The sequence below is a fragment of the Lutjanus erythropterus genome, chromosome 2 (genome assembly GCF_056507025.1).
Source record: "Lutjanus erythropterus isolate fLutEry1 chromosome 2, fLutEry1.hap2, whole genome shotgun sequence".
Lineage (NCBI taxonomy): Eukaryota > Metazoa > Chordata > Actinopteri > Lutjaniformes > Lutjanidae > Lutjanus > Lutjanus erythropterus.
The window spans coordinates 28,442,781-28,455,000 of record NC_139318.1 but is presented as its reverse complement, the minus strand read 5'-3'; the positions used below and the strand labels follow the sequence as shown (position 1 = coordinate 28,455,000).

General features: G+C 39.2%; 2 protein-coding genes across 2 annotated transcripts in view; both read left to right on the top strand.

The window, feature by feature from the left end:
* nprl2 (NPR2 like, GATOR1 complex subunit) overlaps positions 1–4,860 on the top strand; it is an 8,383-nt gene extending 3,523 nt beyond the window's left edge. The window contains exons 5-11 of the mRNA XM_084736133.1: positions 1,222–1,358; positions 1,645–1,742; positions 2,555–2,591; positions 3,466–3,559; positions 3,641–3,758; positions 3,878–4,020; positions 4,519–4,860. Of these exons, the coding sequence (XP_084592259.1) occupies positions 1,222–1,358; positions 1,645–1,742; positions 2,555–2,591; positions 3,466–3,559; positions 3,641–3,758; positions 3,878–4,020; positions 4,519–4,586 (695 nt within the window). The 3' untranslated portion in view covers positions 4,587–4,860. The remainder of the gene's footprint in view (positions 1–1,221; positions 1,359–1,644; positions 1,743–2,554; positions 2,592–3,465; positions 3,560–3,640; positions 3,759–3,877; positions 4,021–4,518) is intronic.
* Positions 4,861–6,068: 1,208 nt separating this feature from the next.
* Positions 6,069–11,522, top strand: zmynd10 (zinc finger, MYND-type containing 10). Its single transcript, XM_084745289.1, has 12 exons — positions 6,069–6,253; positions 6,862–6,970; positions 7,144–7,260; positions 7,347–7,400; positions 7,562–7,714; positions 7,830–7,918; positions 8,972–9,066; positions 9,151–9,323; positions 9,774–9,899; positions 9,985–10,106; positions 10,223–10,348; positions 11,409–11,522. Exons 1-12 carry the CDS (start codon positions 6,165–6,167, stop codon positions 11,506–11,508), a joined length of 1,353 nt encoding a protein of 450 aa, XP_084601415.1. The 5' UTR covers positions 6,069–6,164; the 3' UTR covers positions 11,509–11,522.
* Positions 11,523–12,220: the final 698 nt, after the last annotated feature.

Sequence of the window (12,220 nt, the reverse complement as noted above, 5' to 3'; positions counted from 1 at the left end):
TTTTTTTGTCATGGGTACTGAAAAGAACATAAGGTTTGTCATTGTTATTGACATTTATCAATGCTCTGGGCAAGGTTAGTGAGAACACTTAGAACAGAGAGCGGTTTTGTTCTCCCTGAAACAAGGTGCCTTTGATTTTTAATGAATTATAGGAAAAAAAGAAAATTGCAACTCTGTTTCATGCAATTTTCACTCGCTCCCGCAGATTCATTGTGAAAAAAAACAACAAAAAAAAACGGGGAAAAACAGTGTAACATGCATCACAATTTTTTTTTTGAAAAGCTGCTGTGAAATCAGCAAAAGCCCGTGAAATCCTGGTGGGACTCCTAACTGGACCCTAAAATTGACTTAAAGGAATGAAAGTCCCTGCATGAAAAAAATAAAAATCATGTTGATTCTTCAAAAGGGGAAACAAATAACTATCAACCAGTTTTGTTTTTCGACTATGCAGCCTTCTAACTGTGATTTACCAGAGACAGTTCACAAAGGAGATGGGACACTTATGCTGCATTCGTGTGCTCCTTGGATGGTCCCATTTCCAAAGTTGGGAATTCGTTCTTCTGACTTCAGTGTTCATGAGCTTTTAAGTCAGGTTATGAAAACAATATGGACACTAAGTCAGTACATGTTAATACATAACTATCGAACTATTCCAGTTCACTCAATGTGGACAGCAACAATATATAGAATATTGTAAATAATATGTGAGCAAAAAAATTACATGCAGTACATAAATTAATCAAAAGCTATCAACTAAACATTTAATCTCATCCACTGTGTTTTTGTGTAAATGACGTCCACACGCAACAACTCACCGAGTCGTGTAACAAAATTTTGACGGGGTGTTAATGTGAAATTTCCCAGTCGGGGAATTCCTTTTCCAATTATTCCAACACCACATGAATGCATGGTTAGAGTCATGTCCTGTGTCTGTGTCATGTGGGTTTTGTCACTGCCCCACCCCTCCGGGAGATGATCAGCAGGTCCTGAGTCTGTTCACTCCCATGGGAGACGTGAACGTGAGGACAGATTATGACCGATTCTTTCACCCCATAATCACTGAGGTGAACACTGGACCCTTTTTCACAAGTCGCAAATCCTCCAAACATTTTAACACAAAAACATTCAGACAGACAAATCAAGAGTACAATTTTGGTACAGTGGCCACAATGTTTTTTTTTTTTTTATTTAGTCTCTTTTTCTGTTCTGTGTCTGTTTTAGACGAATCTAACACCATCCACCTAAAGCTGATCCAGATGCGGAAGGACCCTCCGATTGTCCAGGAGTACGACGTGCCCGTCTTCACCCAGTGCAAAGAGCATTTTATCAAATCTCAGTGGGACCTGACCACTCAACAGGTAGGCTCACATCAAGGGACGTTGTGATAAGACATTCTTAGAAGCACTGGGAGGAAGACAAGTGTTATCAGCTGTGCATGTAGTGACATATCGATATCACATCTTTTTTTTTTTCATGGATGGAAAAGAGGCATTAGTGCAGGAGTAGTTGCCGTTTATTGGTACAATAATGTTTTATTGCTGTAATAATCAGCAGATATATGAGCAGCGTTAATACCGCATGTCTGATCAGGTCATCGATCTTAGGACGAGTCAATAACGTTCTGTTGTTTATTGTTTACTGCAGATCCTGCCCTACATTGATGGATTTAGACACATTCAAAAGATCTCTGCTGAAGCGGATGTAGAGCTGAACCTTGTTCGCATCGCTGTGCAGAATCTCCTGTGAGTGCATTTCAGAGAATTAAGGGCAACACACACCAGGATGTCATGTGTCATAACACCCTCATCCTCATGCACTGTCGTCTGTGAACAGTGAGATCACACACCAGCGGCGTTAAGATATGATAAGATAGTTTTGAAGTGCATCATTGCGATTTTATCCACATCAGGATAAGCCTTTATCCTTGTGCTCAGTGGTGATTCACATTAGCTCTTCAGGAAAAAAAAAAAAGCAGCTATTTCATCACATTTCTTGTTTTCACATTACACGACGCTTCACGACTCCGCTGGTGTGTGTTGCAGTCCAGTGTTGTGACACCCAGGCCGCAACGTCTACCTGAGCAGCACGTGTGCGTTGGGGAACCTCTTGCTTTTTTAAAAAAAATATCTTTATGATTTTATGCCTTCAGTTTTTAGGACTACTGAAGATACGACAGGAAATGGAGAAAGAGAGTGGGGGAATGACACGCAGCAATGTTAACAGATTAGAGTCATCTAGAGATTCAGTGCGTGGCCGCCTTTTTCCCTGAATGACACAAGCAGTTCTTAGTAATGTAGATAGTGAAAATGAACTGTAAGCATGTATATTTATTTATTTTTTTTTCCCCTTTTTTCTTCTCAGTTCAACACTTCCTGCATTAGTTTCAATTTAAAAGCCCTCTGGTGTGTCTGTGGATGAATCCATTAATTTGTTAACGAGGCTTTTGTTGTTATCAGAGGCAGACTCAGTGTATAGGCAGTGTGGCCCAGGCGTCGGACTTTTATTTCCAAAAGGTACCAAAGTGAGATACTCAAATCTTTCTTTTTCTTCACAGGTATTATGGCGTCGTGACCTTGGTGTCAATATTTCAGGTACAAAACTAAACTCACACAGCAGAGCACATTGTGTCTGTTCCACTGCAAGTGTGTATCCATGGTCTGGTGTTATTTTTAATGAAATATCAGGGCCAATATGATTTTTAGAGGAAAGTCAGAATGTTACAAGTAAAAGACATATTGTTTCACATTAAAATCTTAAGTTTATGACAAAAAGATTTAGTAATTTTAAGGAAAAAAGTTGTTTCTGTGTGAAGCCTTTACCATATCAAGGGAAGTTGTGATAAGATGTGCCACAATTCTGAGAAGCACTGGGAGGAAGATTAGAGAGTAAAGGCCTGTTATCAGCTGTGCATGTAGTGACATATAAAGATTTATATCACATTCATTATTTTATGGGTGGACAGGAGGCATTAGTCACTTGACACGTTGAAGCTGACAGACCTCTCTCACCTACGAGTATTAAAATCTTAAAACACTGTGACCCTTTTTTTCTGGAAATATGTTTTTTTTTTTCCCTCACACATTTTCTACCATTCTCTAACACTGATCTGGACTCTGGCAACAAATATAAGCCTTACTGGTGAATATACAAATGTAGTGTAATTGTAAATATACACAATTAATGTAGACACCAGAAAGAAAGAGACAAACAAAAACTCACACCCAACCACAGACCTATTATTCATAGATACTGCATTGACCGTCTCAGCTTCCTGTTGCATTGCCTCATCGTTGTTGCCATATTGAACATTCTGTGTTTATTTGGATGTTTATATGGAATCAGTGTTGTACTACTATATTATAGAAATATTACAACCTCTCTCTTGTAAGATAATTACCTTTTTTCACTAAACGTGGCTCTAATTGAGGGTCTGTTGGTGATTGTCCTGTGCTGTTTTCCCTCCAGTACTCTAATGTGTACTGCACCACCCCCAAAGTCCAGAGCCTCATAGATGACAAGTCCATTCAGGAGGAGTGCCTCAACTACGTCACTAAGCAGGGTAAATAAGGGTCACGGCCCTTGAATATAAGTGTTATTTTCCTCTTTTATTGTGTAATTGTGTTGTTGTATTGTGTGTCAGGTCAGAAGCGTGCCAGTCTGAGGGACGTGTTCCAGCTGTACTGTGGTCTGAGTCCAGGAACCACCGTCCGAGACCTTTGCTCTCGCTACTCGCAGCAGCTCCAGAGAGTGGATGAGAGGTCAGCGTCGGTCACTTTATCAGATCCTGAAAAGACTTTATGGCTCCTGGAAAGTCAGGTCAGAGTGACATTTGCTGTCACGCGTGTCATGTCATGTCATGTCATGTGTCACCTTTCAGGAGGCTGATCCAGTTTGGCCTGATGAAGTCTCTCATTCGACGGCTGCAGAAATATCCGGTGAAGGTGATCCGCGATGAGAGGAGCAGGCCGCCTCGACTCTATACTGGTTGTCATAGCTATGATGAGATCTGCTGCAAAACAGGTCTGTTTTAAAGCCCTTTCTGTTAACTAAAGGGACAGTTCACCCCAAAAAAAAACACTTTTTTCCTCTCACCCGTTGTGCTGTTTATCCATCTAGAGAGTTTTGATGTGAGTTAAAGAGTTTTGGAGATGTCTGCCTTCTCTTGAATATAATATAACTAGATGGCACTTGTGGTGTTCAAAGTGCCAAAAATTACATTTGAAGAACTCACAGCAGTGACTCTTGACAGACACTTTGACCTGTTTACTAAAGATAATCCACAGACCTTGTTGTGAGAAGTTTCCTGTAGGTACTATTTTCTTTCTAACCACACCCGCAAACCGCATCACCTTGCACAAAGAAGCTAATCATGGATGAGAGGTTACAGCTCAGCTGACGAGGACGCCATTAATGTTTACATCCTGTGTTGCTACAAGCACGAGAAAGTGAACTGTGCCTTTAAATATAACCAACATAACTGTAGAAAACAAGTCTGCTTACAGTGTCATCTTTTTACAGGGATCAGTTATCAGGAGCTGGATGAACGTTTGGAAAATGATCCCAACATCGTGGTGTGCTGGAAATGATGTGACAGACGTGAACTGAAAACAGAAGAACAGCCATCAAACTGAAAGATACAGAGATGCCTCAACCAAAGATGCCTTCAGTGAGAGGAGTAACAGTGAAATGTGAAGTAGTGTTTTCTAATTTTTATGTTAGATTAGTTTTTTTTTTTTTTTCTAACTAATATCCACTTCATCAAGAACTGGCATGCACTTCTGCTTAGGTCAAGGTGAGGAAGGTGATATTTATTAATACTGTACAAAAGAAAATCTGATTAATAAAAGAGATTATACCACAGTGTGTCAGTTTGTCTTAACTCACAGTACATAAAATGATGCAAAACATCTGGAATTATACATGTGATGTAATTTTGTGTCAAAAAAGAGATGACATTGAAGCACCAGAATGAGTAGATATGGTAGATCTCATGTCATCAGATGGTGGAAGAAACTACAATAACATAATACAATAACATAAGGAGACTGTTTTTACAGCAGCCATTTTGACACAAAATAGTAAAGTAAACACAGGTGTTACCGGTGAAAATAATTACTTTCACCGCTGTGAAAGAGGTCTTTAATTTATTTTTACTTTAGTACTTTACTGTACAGATTTAATTTATTTACCCTTGCTTGTTTAACGTCTTCAATTCAAAGGAAGATGTTCCTTTTAAGATAAGATATTCCCTCATTCATCGCACAACAAGGTAATTTGCACCACTACATTTATTTGACAGCTGTAGTTAAAGTAAAAATCAAGATGGTGAACTTCTAAAATATGAACATGCATTGATAGATTTACTACGCTATATTAAACAGTAAAAAGCTACTCAGGGATTAATATATCAGCAAATATTTTACTTTTGATACCAGAAACATGTTATCAAAGCCCATTCTGGCTGTAGGAGAAAATGAAAAAGAAGAGAGAAATGAAGTTTAAAAAGTCACAATTATGTGATAGAAAATAAAAATTAAGAGATAAAAAGTAAAGATGTGTAAATGATGTGAATATGTTTTCTTTTATTGGTGGAGATTGGTAGTAAGTTTTACAGTATAGTACTGCTACTTCCCCCCATGCTAAATTAAGAGAGAAATTAAATCTTAAAAAGTCATAATTATGCAATAAGAAGTAAAATGGGATTAAAAATAGTCAAAATCTTTATTTAAAAAGATGTAATTGTTAGATTTAAAAAAAAAAAAAATACTTATGAGATTAAAAAAACGAAATTATAAGATAAAAATCGTGACTTTTTATCTCAATTATGACTTATCACAGTGATATGTTTTCTTTTACCGGCGGAAATAATAAGCACATGTTGGTAATAATACCTGTAATGGTCTGTTCTGCATACTTTTTCTGTCACTGTCAAGTTCTAGCTGTTGGTTTTACTGAAGAAACACCGCCCCTCTCTGGCAGCCGGGAGGTACTGCACCATATGTGCGCTTGGTTTACAGTAACCATGGAGACCATGAACAACCACCGGAGCTGAGGAGTGTCACTAACACTATAGTTAACTTCAGAAATAACTTGACTGAAGAAGAGATACTGAACAGGTGATTATATTCCTCTGGATCGTTTGTTGAATAGTTTAATACTACAAAATGGACACGTCGGTAATTCATCCTGTGGAAGCAGAGGGGTTTGTTCAAAGTCTGGAAACTTTCTCTCTCAAGGAAGTCGGCTCCTCCAGGTAAGATCGACTAGCTAACGTTAACTAGTTACAGCTAATGTTAGCAAGACTGCAGTTAAACCCGATACATTATTGAGGGTGAACTATGTAGCAGGTGTGTGATACACCACAAGATGTGTGATAAGAGACCTAAAAAAGAGATTTTTAAAGCATGAAGGCAGGAAACTACACTGAATTATTAATAATAATCAATTCAGTGAAGATAGCTCCTCTACAGTTAGCTAGTTAGTTAGCAACGCTTCAGTGTAGAAATGCAAAGTTATAGTGGGGAAATAAGTTCTCAGATCGATTTTTTTTTTATTAGTAGTATTAAAAAATATTAAAAAATACACATTATTCGCCATACAGAATGACACATTTCAGAATATTGAAGACAGTGGTTCCCAGTCTTTCATGTTAAGGACCCCTGCGCACATGAGACCACAGACCCCTGGTGTGGGAGGATTTTGTCTTTAAGTAGCAGCAGAGTTTATTTCAGGTGGGCTATGTGCTGCACAGAAACCTAATGATGCTTCTCTGTTTTAGTTTTGATTTGCAGGACAGTAAGCAGACAGTCATAGAACTTAACTCTGTGCTGCTTCATGATTTTTCTCTTTGTCTGTTGACAGGTGGTTCAAACAGCACGAGTATATTGAGAAACTTAACATGCAGGCGATACTGAATGCTTCTGCCACGCATGATGAGTTTGTCAAGGAGCTCCTGGTATCATATGGAAAGGTGACTGCTGCCTCTCTACATAAAATGTGAAAACATTAGGGGCATTTAGACAAGCCCTGCAGAAGACTTCTCTTGTTTCTGTTACGTACAATTACATATGAGAGCACAATGAGCACGTTAAAACAAGCTTTCATCTACAGTACTACAGTTTTTCTCCTCCTTCCCTTTTCTAGATACCTGTTCTGGTCCATGAAATGATCCTGGTGGAAGTGTGGAAACAAAAAGTGTTCCCTGTCTTATGTCAGCTGCAGGACTTTAATCCCAATAACACATTTCATCTTTACATGGTGGTAAGTGTAAAATGAGACATAAAATGTTGATCGGCCTGCAGCATTCATAACTGATTTCATATGTTATGTAAATGTCTCCTTCTTAGATCCACCATGAAGCCACGATCATAAACCTACTGGAAACGATAATGTTTCATAAGGTCAGTGTGTATACGAATACATACCCCTAAATTATATTAATGTGCAGCGTATTTTATATGTGTTAAAGAATGGATAAGTCAACACAACCAGGCGGTTTAAACTCTTGGCTCTTTCTGTCTATAAAGATGGTAAAAAAAAATAAGTTTTGTGTGTTGTGTAGGATTCATGTGAGGCAGCTGATGACTCTGCTCTTGACCTGGTGGATTACTGCCACCGCAAACTCACCCTGCTGGCTAGCAAAGCGACCAGGGAGAGCGAAACAACTCATGACCAACACGACCTGACAGGGAAGGCAGTTGTATCCTCTATAGAGGTACAAGAGTCTGTCACTTACGCTCCTTTTGTTGGTTTTAGTGTTCAGGCTATGGCAGAAGATTCTTTCTTTTCCTTGAATTGATTGGTCACATCATTCTTTTTACTTGGTGCAGGAGTTACAGATGCAGAGTGCTGCACTGGAGTTTGAAATCTCTCTGAAGGCCGTGTCTGTGCTGCGGTACATCACGGATCACACAGACAGGTGGGGTGAGGAATCAGAGAATATTTGGTGTTTTTGCTGGAAAATGGACTTAAACAATTTAGCAATTATCAAATCAGATAAGCATATTGGTTTTCTGTTAAAGGTCCAGTGTGTAAGATTTAGGTTGGGATGGAATGTAATTTTCATAAGTATGTTTTTATTATTCAATCATTATTATTATTATGTATAATCACATAAAAATATGATCCGTTACTTCAGAATGTGCCCTTTATATCTATAGAGGGTGCAGGTCCTCTTCCATGGAGTCTGCTGTGTCACACTGCCATGTATCTACCTTCAGTGCTCAATTTTGTTTTGGTGAACAGTGAACTGAACAGATCCGTTTGCAACTAATGAATGTAAATGTTATTCACTCCCAATAGAATTAATGGCAGCATCAACTGATAAAGAAGTGTGATGTGGATTTGCAGCAGAGATAAAGAGAGAGAGAGCATGCAAAATAAATATGGACAGAATGTTGATATGATATACCCTAAAAACTTTCTGTGATCATGCAGCATGAAGTGTTTGACCAAGGCTATGCTGCAGACTGGAGTATCTGTTACAGTGAGAAACAGACAGATCTGCTTGTCTCCCTCTTTATCTCCTTGAAGTTCTCACGGTCCCTTCAATTTAATGTGGAAAGCCAGAATTTACAAGTTCTCAGCTGGAAATTTCAACAGTATGTTTGGTGTTCACATTTGTTGTCTGCTATAGTGTAAAACATTCTCAAATTGTTGTTCTTTAAATTATCCTAGCCATTTGAATTAATACAAAAAACATGAATATTGCATTTTAGCAATTTAGTACTACATTATATAGTCTCCAGTGTCCCTGGTAGGAGGTTCTACTTAAGATTAAATTTTAAAAAACAAATAAATAAACATGAACCGGTTAATGAATGGCCAAATTAAACACTGGTTCTACGTATGGCCTTGATTATATGCCACTAAATCTGGCACACTGGTCCTTTAATTGACTAATTATTAAGTCATGTAGCAGTTGTTTGACCTCTACCGTTGACAGAAGGAGAGCGTGTTTTTTTCTTTACAGCATCAGTGTCATCAGTCGTATGCTGTGCACCCATAACCTGCCTTGTGTGCTGGTTCAGCTAATTGACTGCTGCCCCTGGAGTCGCTGTAGAGAAGGTATATCACACCTCTCGCATATCAAATGTGTCCTAAAAAGTTACCCTTCATTCAATTTTCCCTCCTCTCTGTGTGCCACTGAAGGCCAGGTGGAAAAGTACATGAATGGCAGGTGGCAGAAGATTCCTGTTGAGGACCACGTAAAGATGACAAAACTAGACGGTCAGGTCTGGATTTCACTTTTCAATCTGCTGCTGAAGGAAGACTGCCAACGGAAATATGACTTCAACAATTTCAACAAGAACCAGCTCCTGAAGGTAAACTGCGAATGAAAGGTTGACCGACTCTTTGCATCTGTCAGCAGTTTCCACCAGTCCTTTATATTCACGGCTGTGTGCTGTGCTGCCCGTGATGTGTAACCTGATCTTAAATCATATCAGTCCACACCTCCTCCTCCTCCTCTGCCCAAGTAGTTACTGTATATTATCTGTAAACTGAAGATCAGGAAGTGTGTGAGTGCCAGATCATTGTCCTCCAACTTGTTAAAACACACATTCAGTTACCAAAGGCTGTTTTGACTAAGATGTTTCCTCCTATTATACGCTTTCTCATCCTTTTCCTGTTGCATTAATTATATAAGCAGAGGGCCTTGTGCATCCTCCTGTAATCACACTGTGTTTTTGTAGTATCCACTCTGCTTAACTCATTGTATAAAATTCTGTTGATGATGTTGTTGTGTATTATTTTTGGGATTGTTTGTGCCACAGCTGCGGGGTTTCTTGACAGAGGTATTGATTGATCAGCTGCCAAACCTGGTGGAACTGCAGCGTTTCCTGGCTCATCTCGCTGTTACAGACCCCGCCCCGCCAAAAAAAGAGCTCATTTTGGAGCAGGTACACACTCGCACACGTGCACACACATCTCCACACCGGACTGTGTCCCCATGCATTTTTACCCTGAGCTTTGCTTTGTGTGTAGATCCCAGAGATGTGGAATCACATTGTGAAAGAGAATTCTGGGAAGTGGAAAGCGATAGCAAAGTTTCAAGTCAAAGAAACTTTCAACCCATCTGAAAGTGACCTGAGGCTACAGGCTCAGAGGTATTTACATCAGTATTGTTTCAGTATTACAAAGGTTTGAGTACTGGAGGTACTGAGAAATCAAATCAGTCCGTTTGCACTGTGATACTTACTGAGGTAAGTATTTTTTTGACCAGGTTGGCCCAGACGTACAACTTGGATGTGATGGAGAGTTTACTCCCCGAGAAGCCAAAGTGTGGATCCTGTGGAAAAGAGGCTGCAAAGAGATGCTCTCGGTGTCAGGGAGAATGGTACTGTCAAAGGTAAGACTTGTGTAGTCATAAGTCCAGCAGTACTGTAAATGCTGTACTGGACTGCTGTAGATGAAGAAGGAGCTGAGCCTGAGGGCGAAGCTCGTGATTTTCTGGTCGATGTACTTTCCAACACTCCCATATGGTCACAAGCTTTTGATAATGACTGAAGAACAAGACTGTGGATACGGCACGGTTCAACATTAACCGTGGCCTGTGGCCTCAGAAAGGTCGTCTTTAGCCTCCAAATATTTCAGGAAGGTGGCCCCCTGTTTTATCCACATACTGTGATCCCTCGCCAACACAACAACAACACAGTTCCACAAACATCCCGATTCCTTTGTGTCTTTTACTTCAGCAAACGGTACTCATTGCCTCCTAAATACCAATATGTCAGGACTGCTGATGGAATCCTTACAGAATAAACAGAAACACAAAAGGCGCATCATGAAAAACAAAACGTCAGTGAAAATTTACAGGGAATGGAAGTGTTCAAGTGTCTAGAACATGAAACATGTAAGGATGTATTATACTACGATGTGTGCTGCCAGTTTCTTCAACTAGCTGAGAAGTCTAACTCCTTTTTCACCAGGAACAGTGCCTTCAGGAAACACAACATCATCATTCATGGGGAAAGTGGACAACACAAGCGTCCCAGTTAAGAAAGGCTGTCTTAAGTTGTATTAAATTGCCTTTCCTGTGTAGTTTGTACATAAGTTCACAGTTGGGCCACAAAAATGTTCTTTGGCCACCAAATTTAGGGGCTTGGTGACCCATGGGGCCATTGTTAAAAAATATTAGCATCTATCCCTGGATAAGCCGAAATTGGTTATCCCAGATGGCTTGAAAATGCATCAGGATACTCCGGGAGCTGGACAAAGTAGCTAGGAAGAAAAACCTCTTATCCTGTTACTGTGGCAAAGGGCTAAAAAATGTCTGGATGGACAGATATGTCTGTGTTCTTACATCAGACATAAAATTACATTTAATCTATTACCATCATACATGCTTAACTACATTAAATGTGTCATATGATGTAAAGCCTTGTTCATCTTTTTGTTTATTTTTTCAGAGAATGTCAGGTGAAGCACTGGCCTAAACACAAGAAAGCCTGCCAGCTTATGTCTGAGGCCACAGAGAAGATCCAGAGGGAGCTGCACATTAAGAGCTAAGAGAGAGTCACAGGATGGAAGAACAAATATGTGTGTGGACAATGCAAATTTGGATTTCTATGCATTTTAATCTGGTTTCTTTTAATGCTGGAAGAAATGTATGCCCCATCACAGAATAATGCTGTCCCTAACTGTAATGTTTGTTTTTATGATAATCTTTATTCTGTTTTTAAGTGATAATTGTTTCTTGAATGAAAGAGCTTTGGGAGCTTTCTGCAGTCCCTTCTCCGTCGAGAGAATTTATATTCCTTGGATTTTTGTATTTGACACAGTGGCAGCAAATAAAAATGCTTTAATCACTCTCTCTATCTTGTTTTTTTGCCCAGTGCTATTAAAGGGAGCACTCAGCCCAAAATCAAAAATCTATATTTTGGTGCTATTTATCCATCTGGGCCTAAATGTGTGAGTTGCCAAGTATTGGAAAATATCAGCTGTAGACATGTCTGCCTTCTTTTGAATATAATGAAACTAGACGGCACCAACACACAAGCTGAGGGCCATCTACAATCCCCAGTTCCCAAAAAGTTGGGATGCTGTGTAAAACATGAATAAAAGGAGACTGCGATGATTTGTAAAAACTCTCTGACCTTTTTGTATTCAGCTGAATTATACAAAGATAAGATATTTAAAGTTCATACTGACTGACTTCATTATTTTTTGTAAATATACAATATAAAAGTCGGGACAGCAGCATGTTTACCACTATGTTACA

What these genes read in the sequence shown, in the direction of transcription:
- zmynd10 (XM_084745289.1), top strand. Translation starts at nt 6,165, where the DNA reads ATGGACACGTCGGTAATTCATCCTGTGGAAGCAGAGGGGTTTGTTCAA. An exon ending in CAGTTGTATCCTCTATAGAG is followed by an intron (nt 7,715 to 7,829) that starts GTACAAGAGTCT and finishes TACTTGGTGCAG; the next exon opens with GAGTTACAGATGCAGAGTGC. An exon ending in CTGGAGTCGCTGTAGAGAAG is followed by an intron (nt 9,067 to 9,150) that starts GTATATCACACC and finishes GTGCCACTGAAG; the next exon opens with GCCAGGTGGAAAAGTACATG.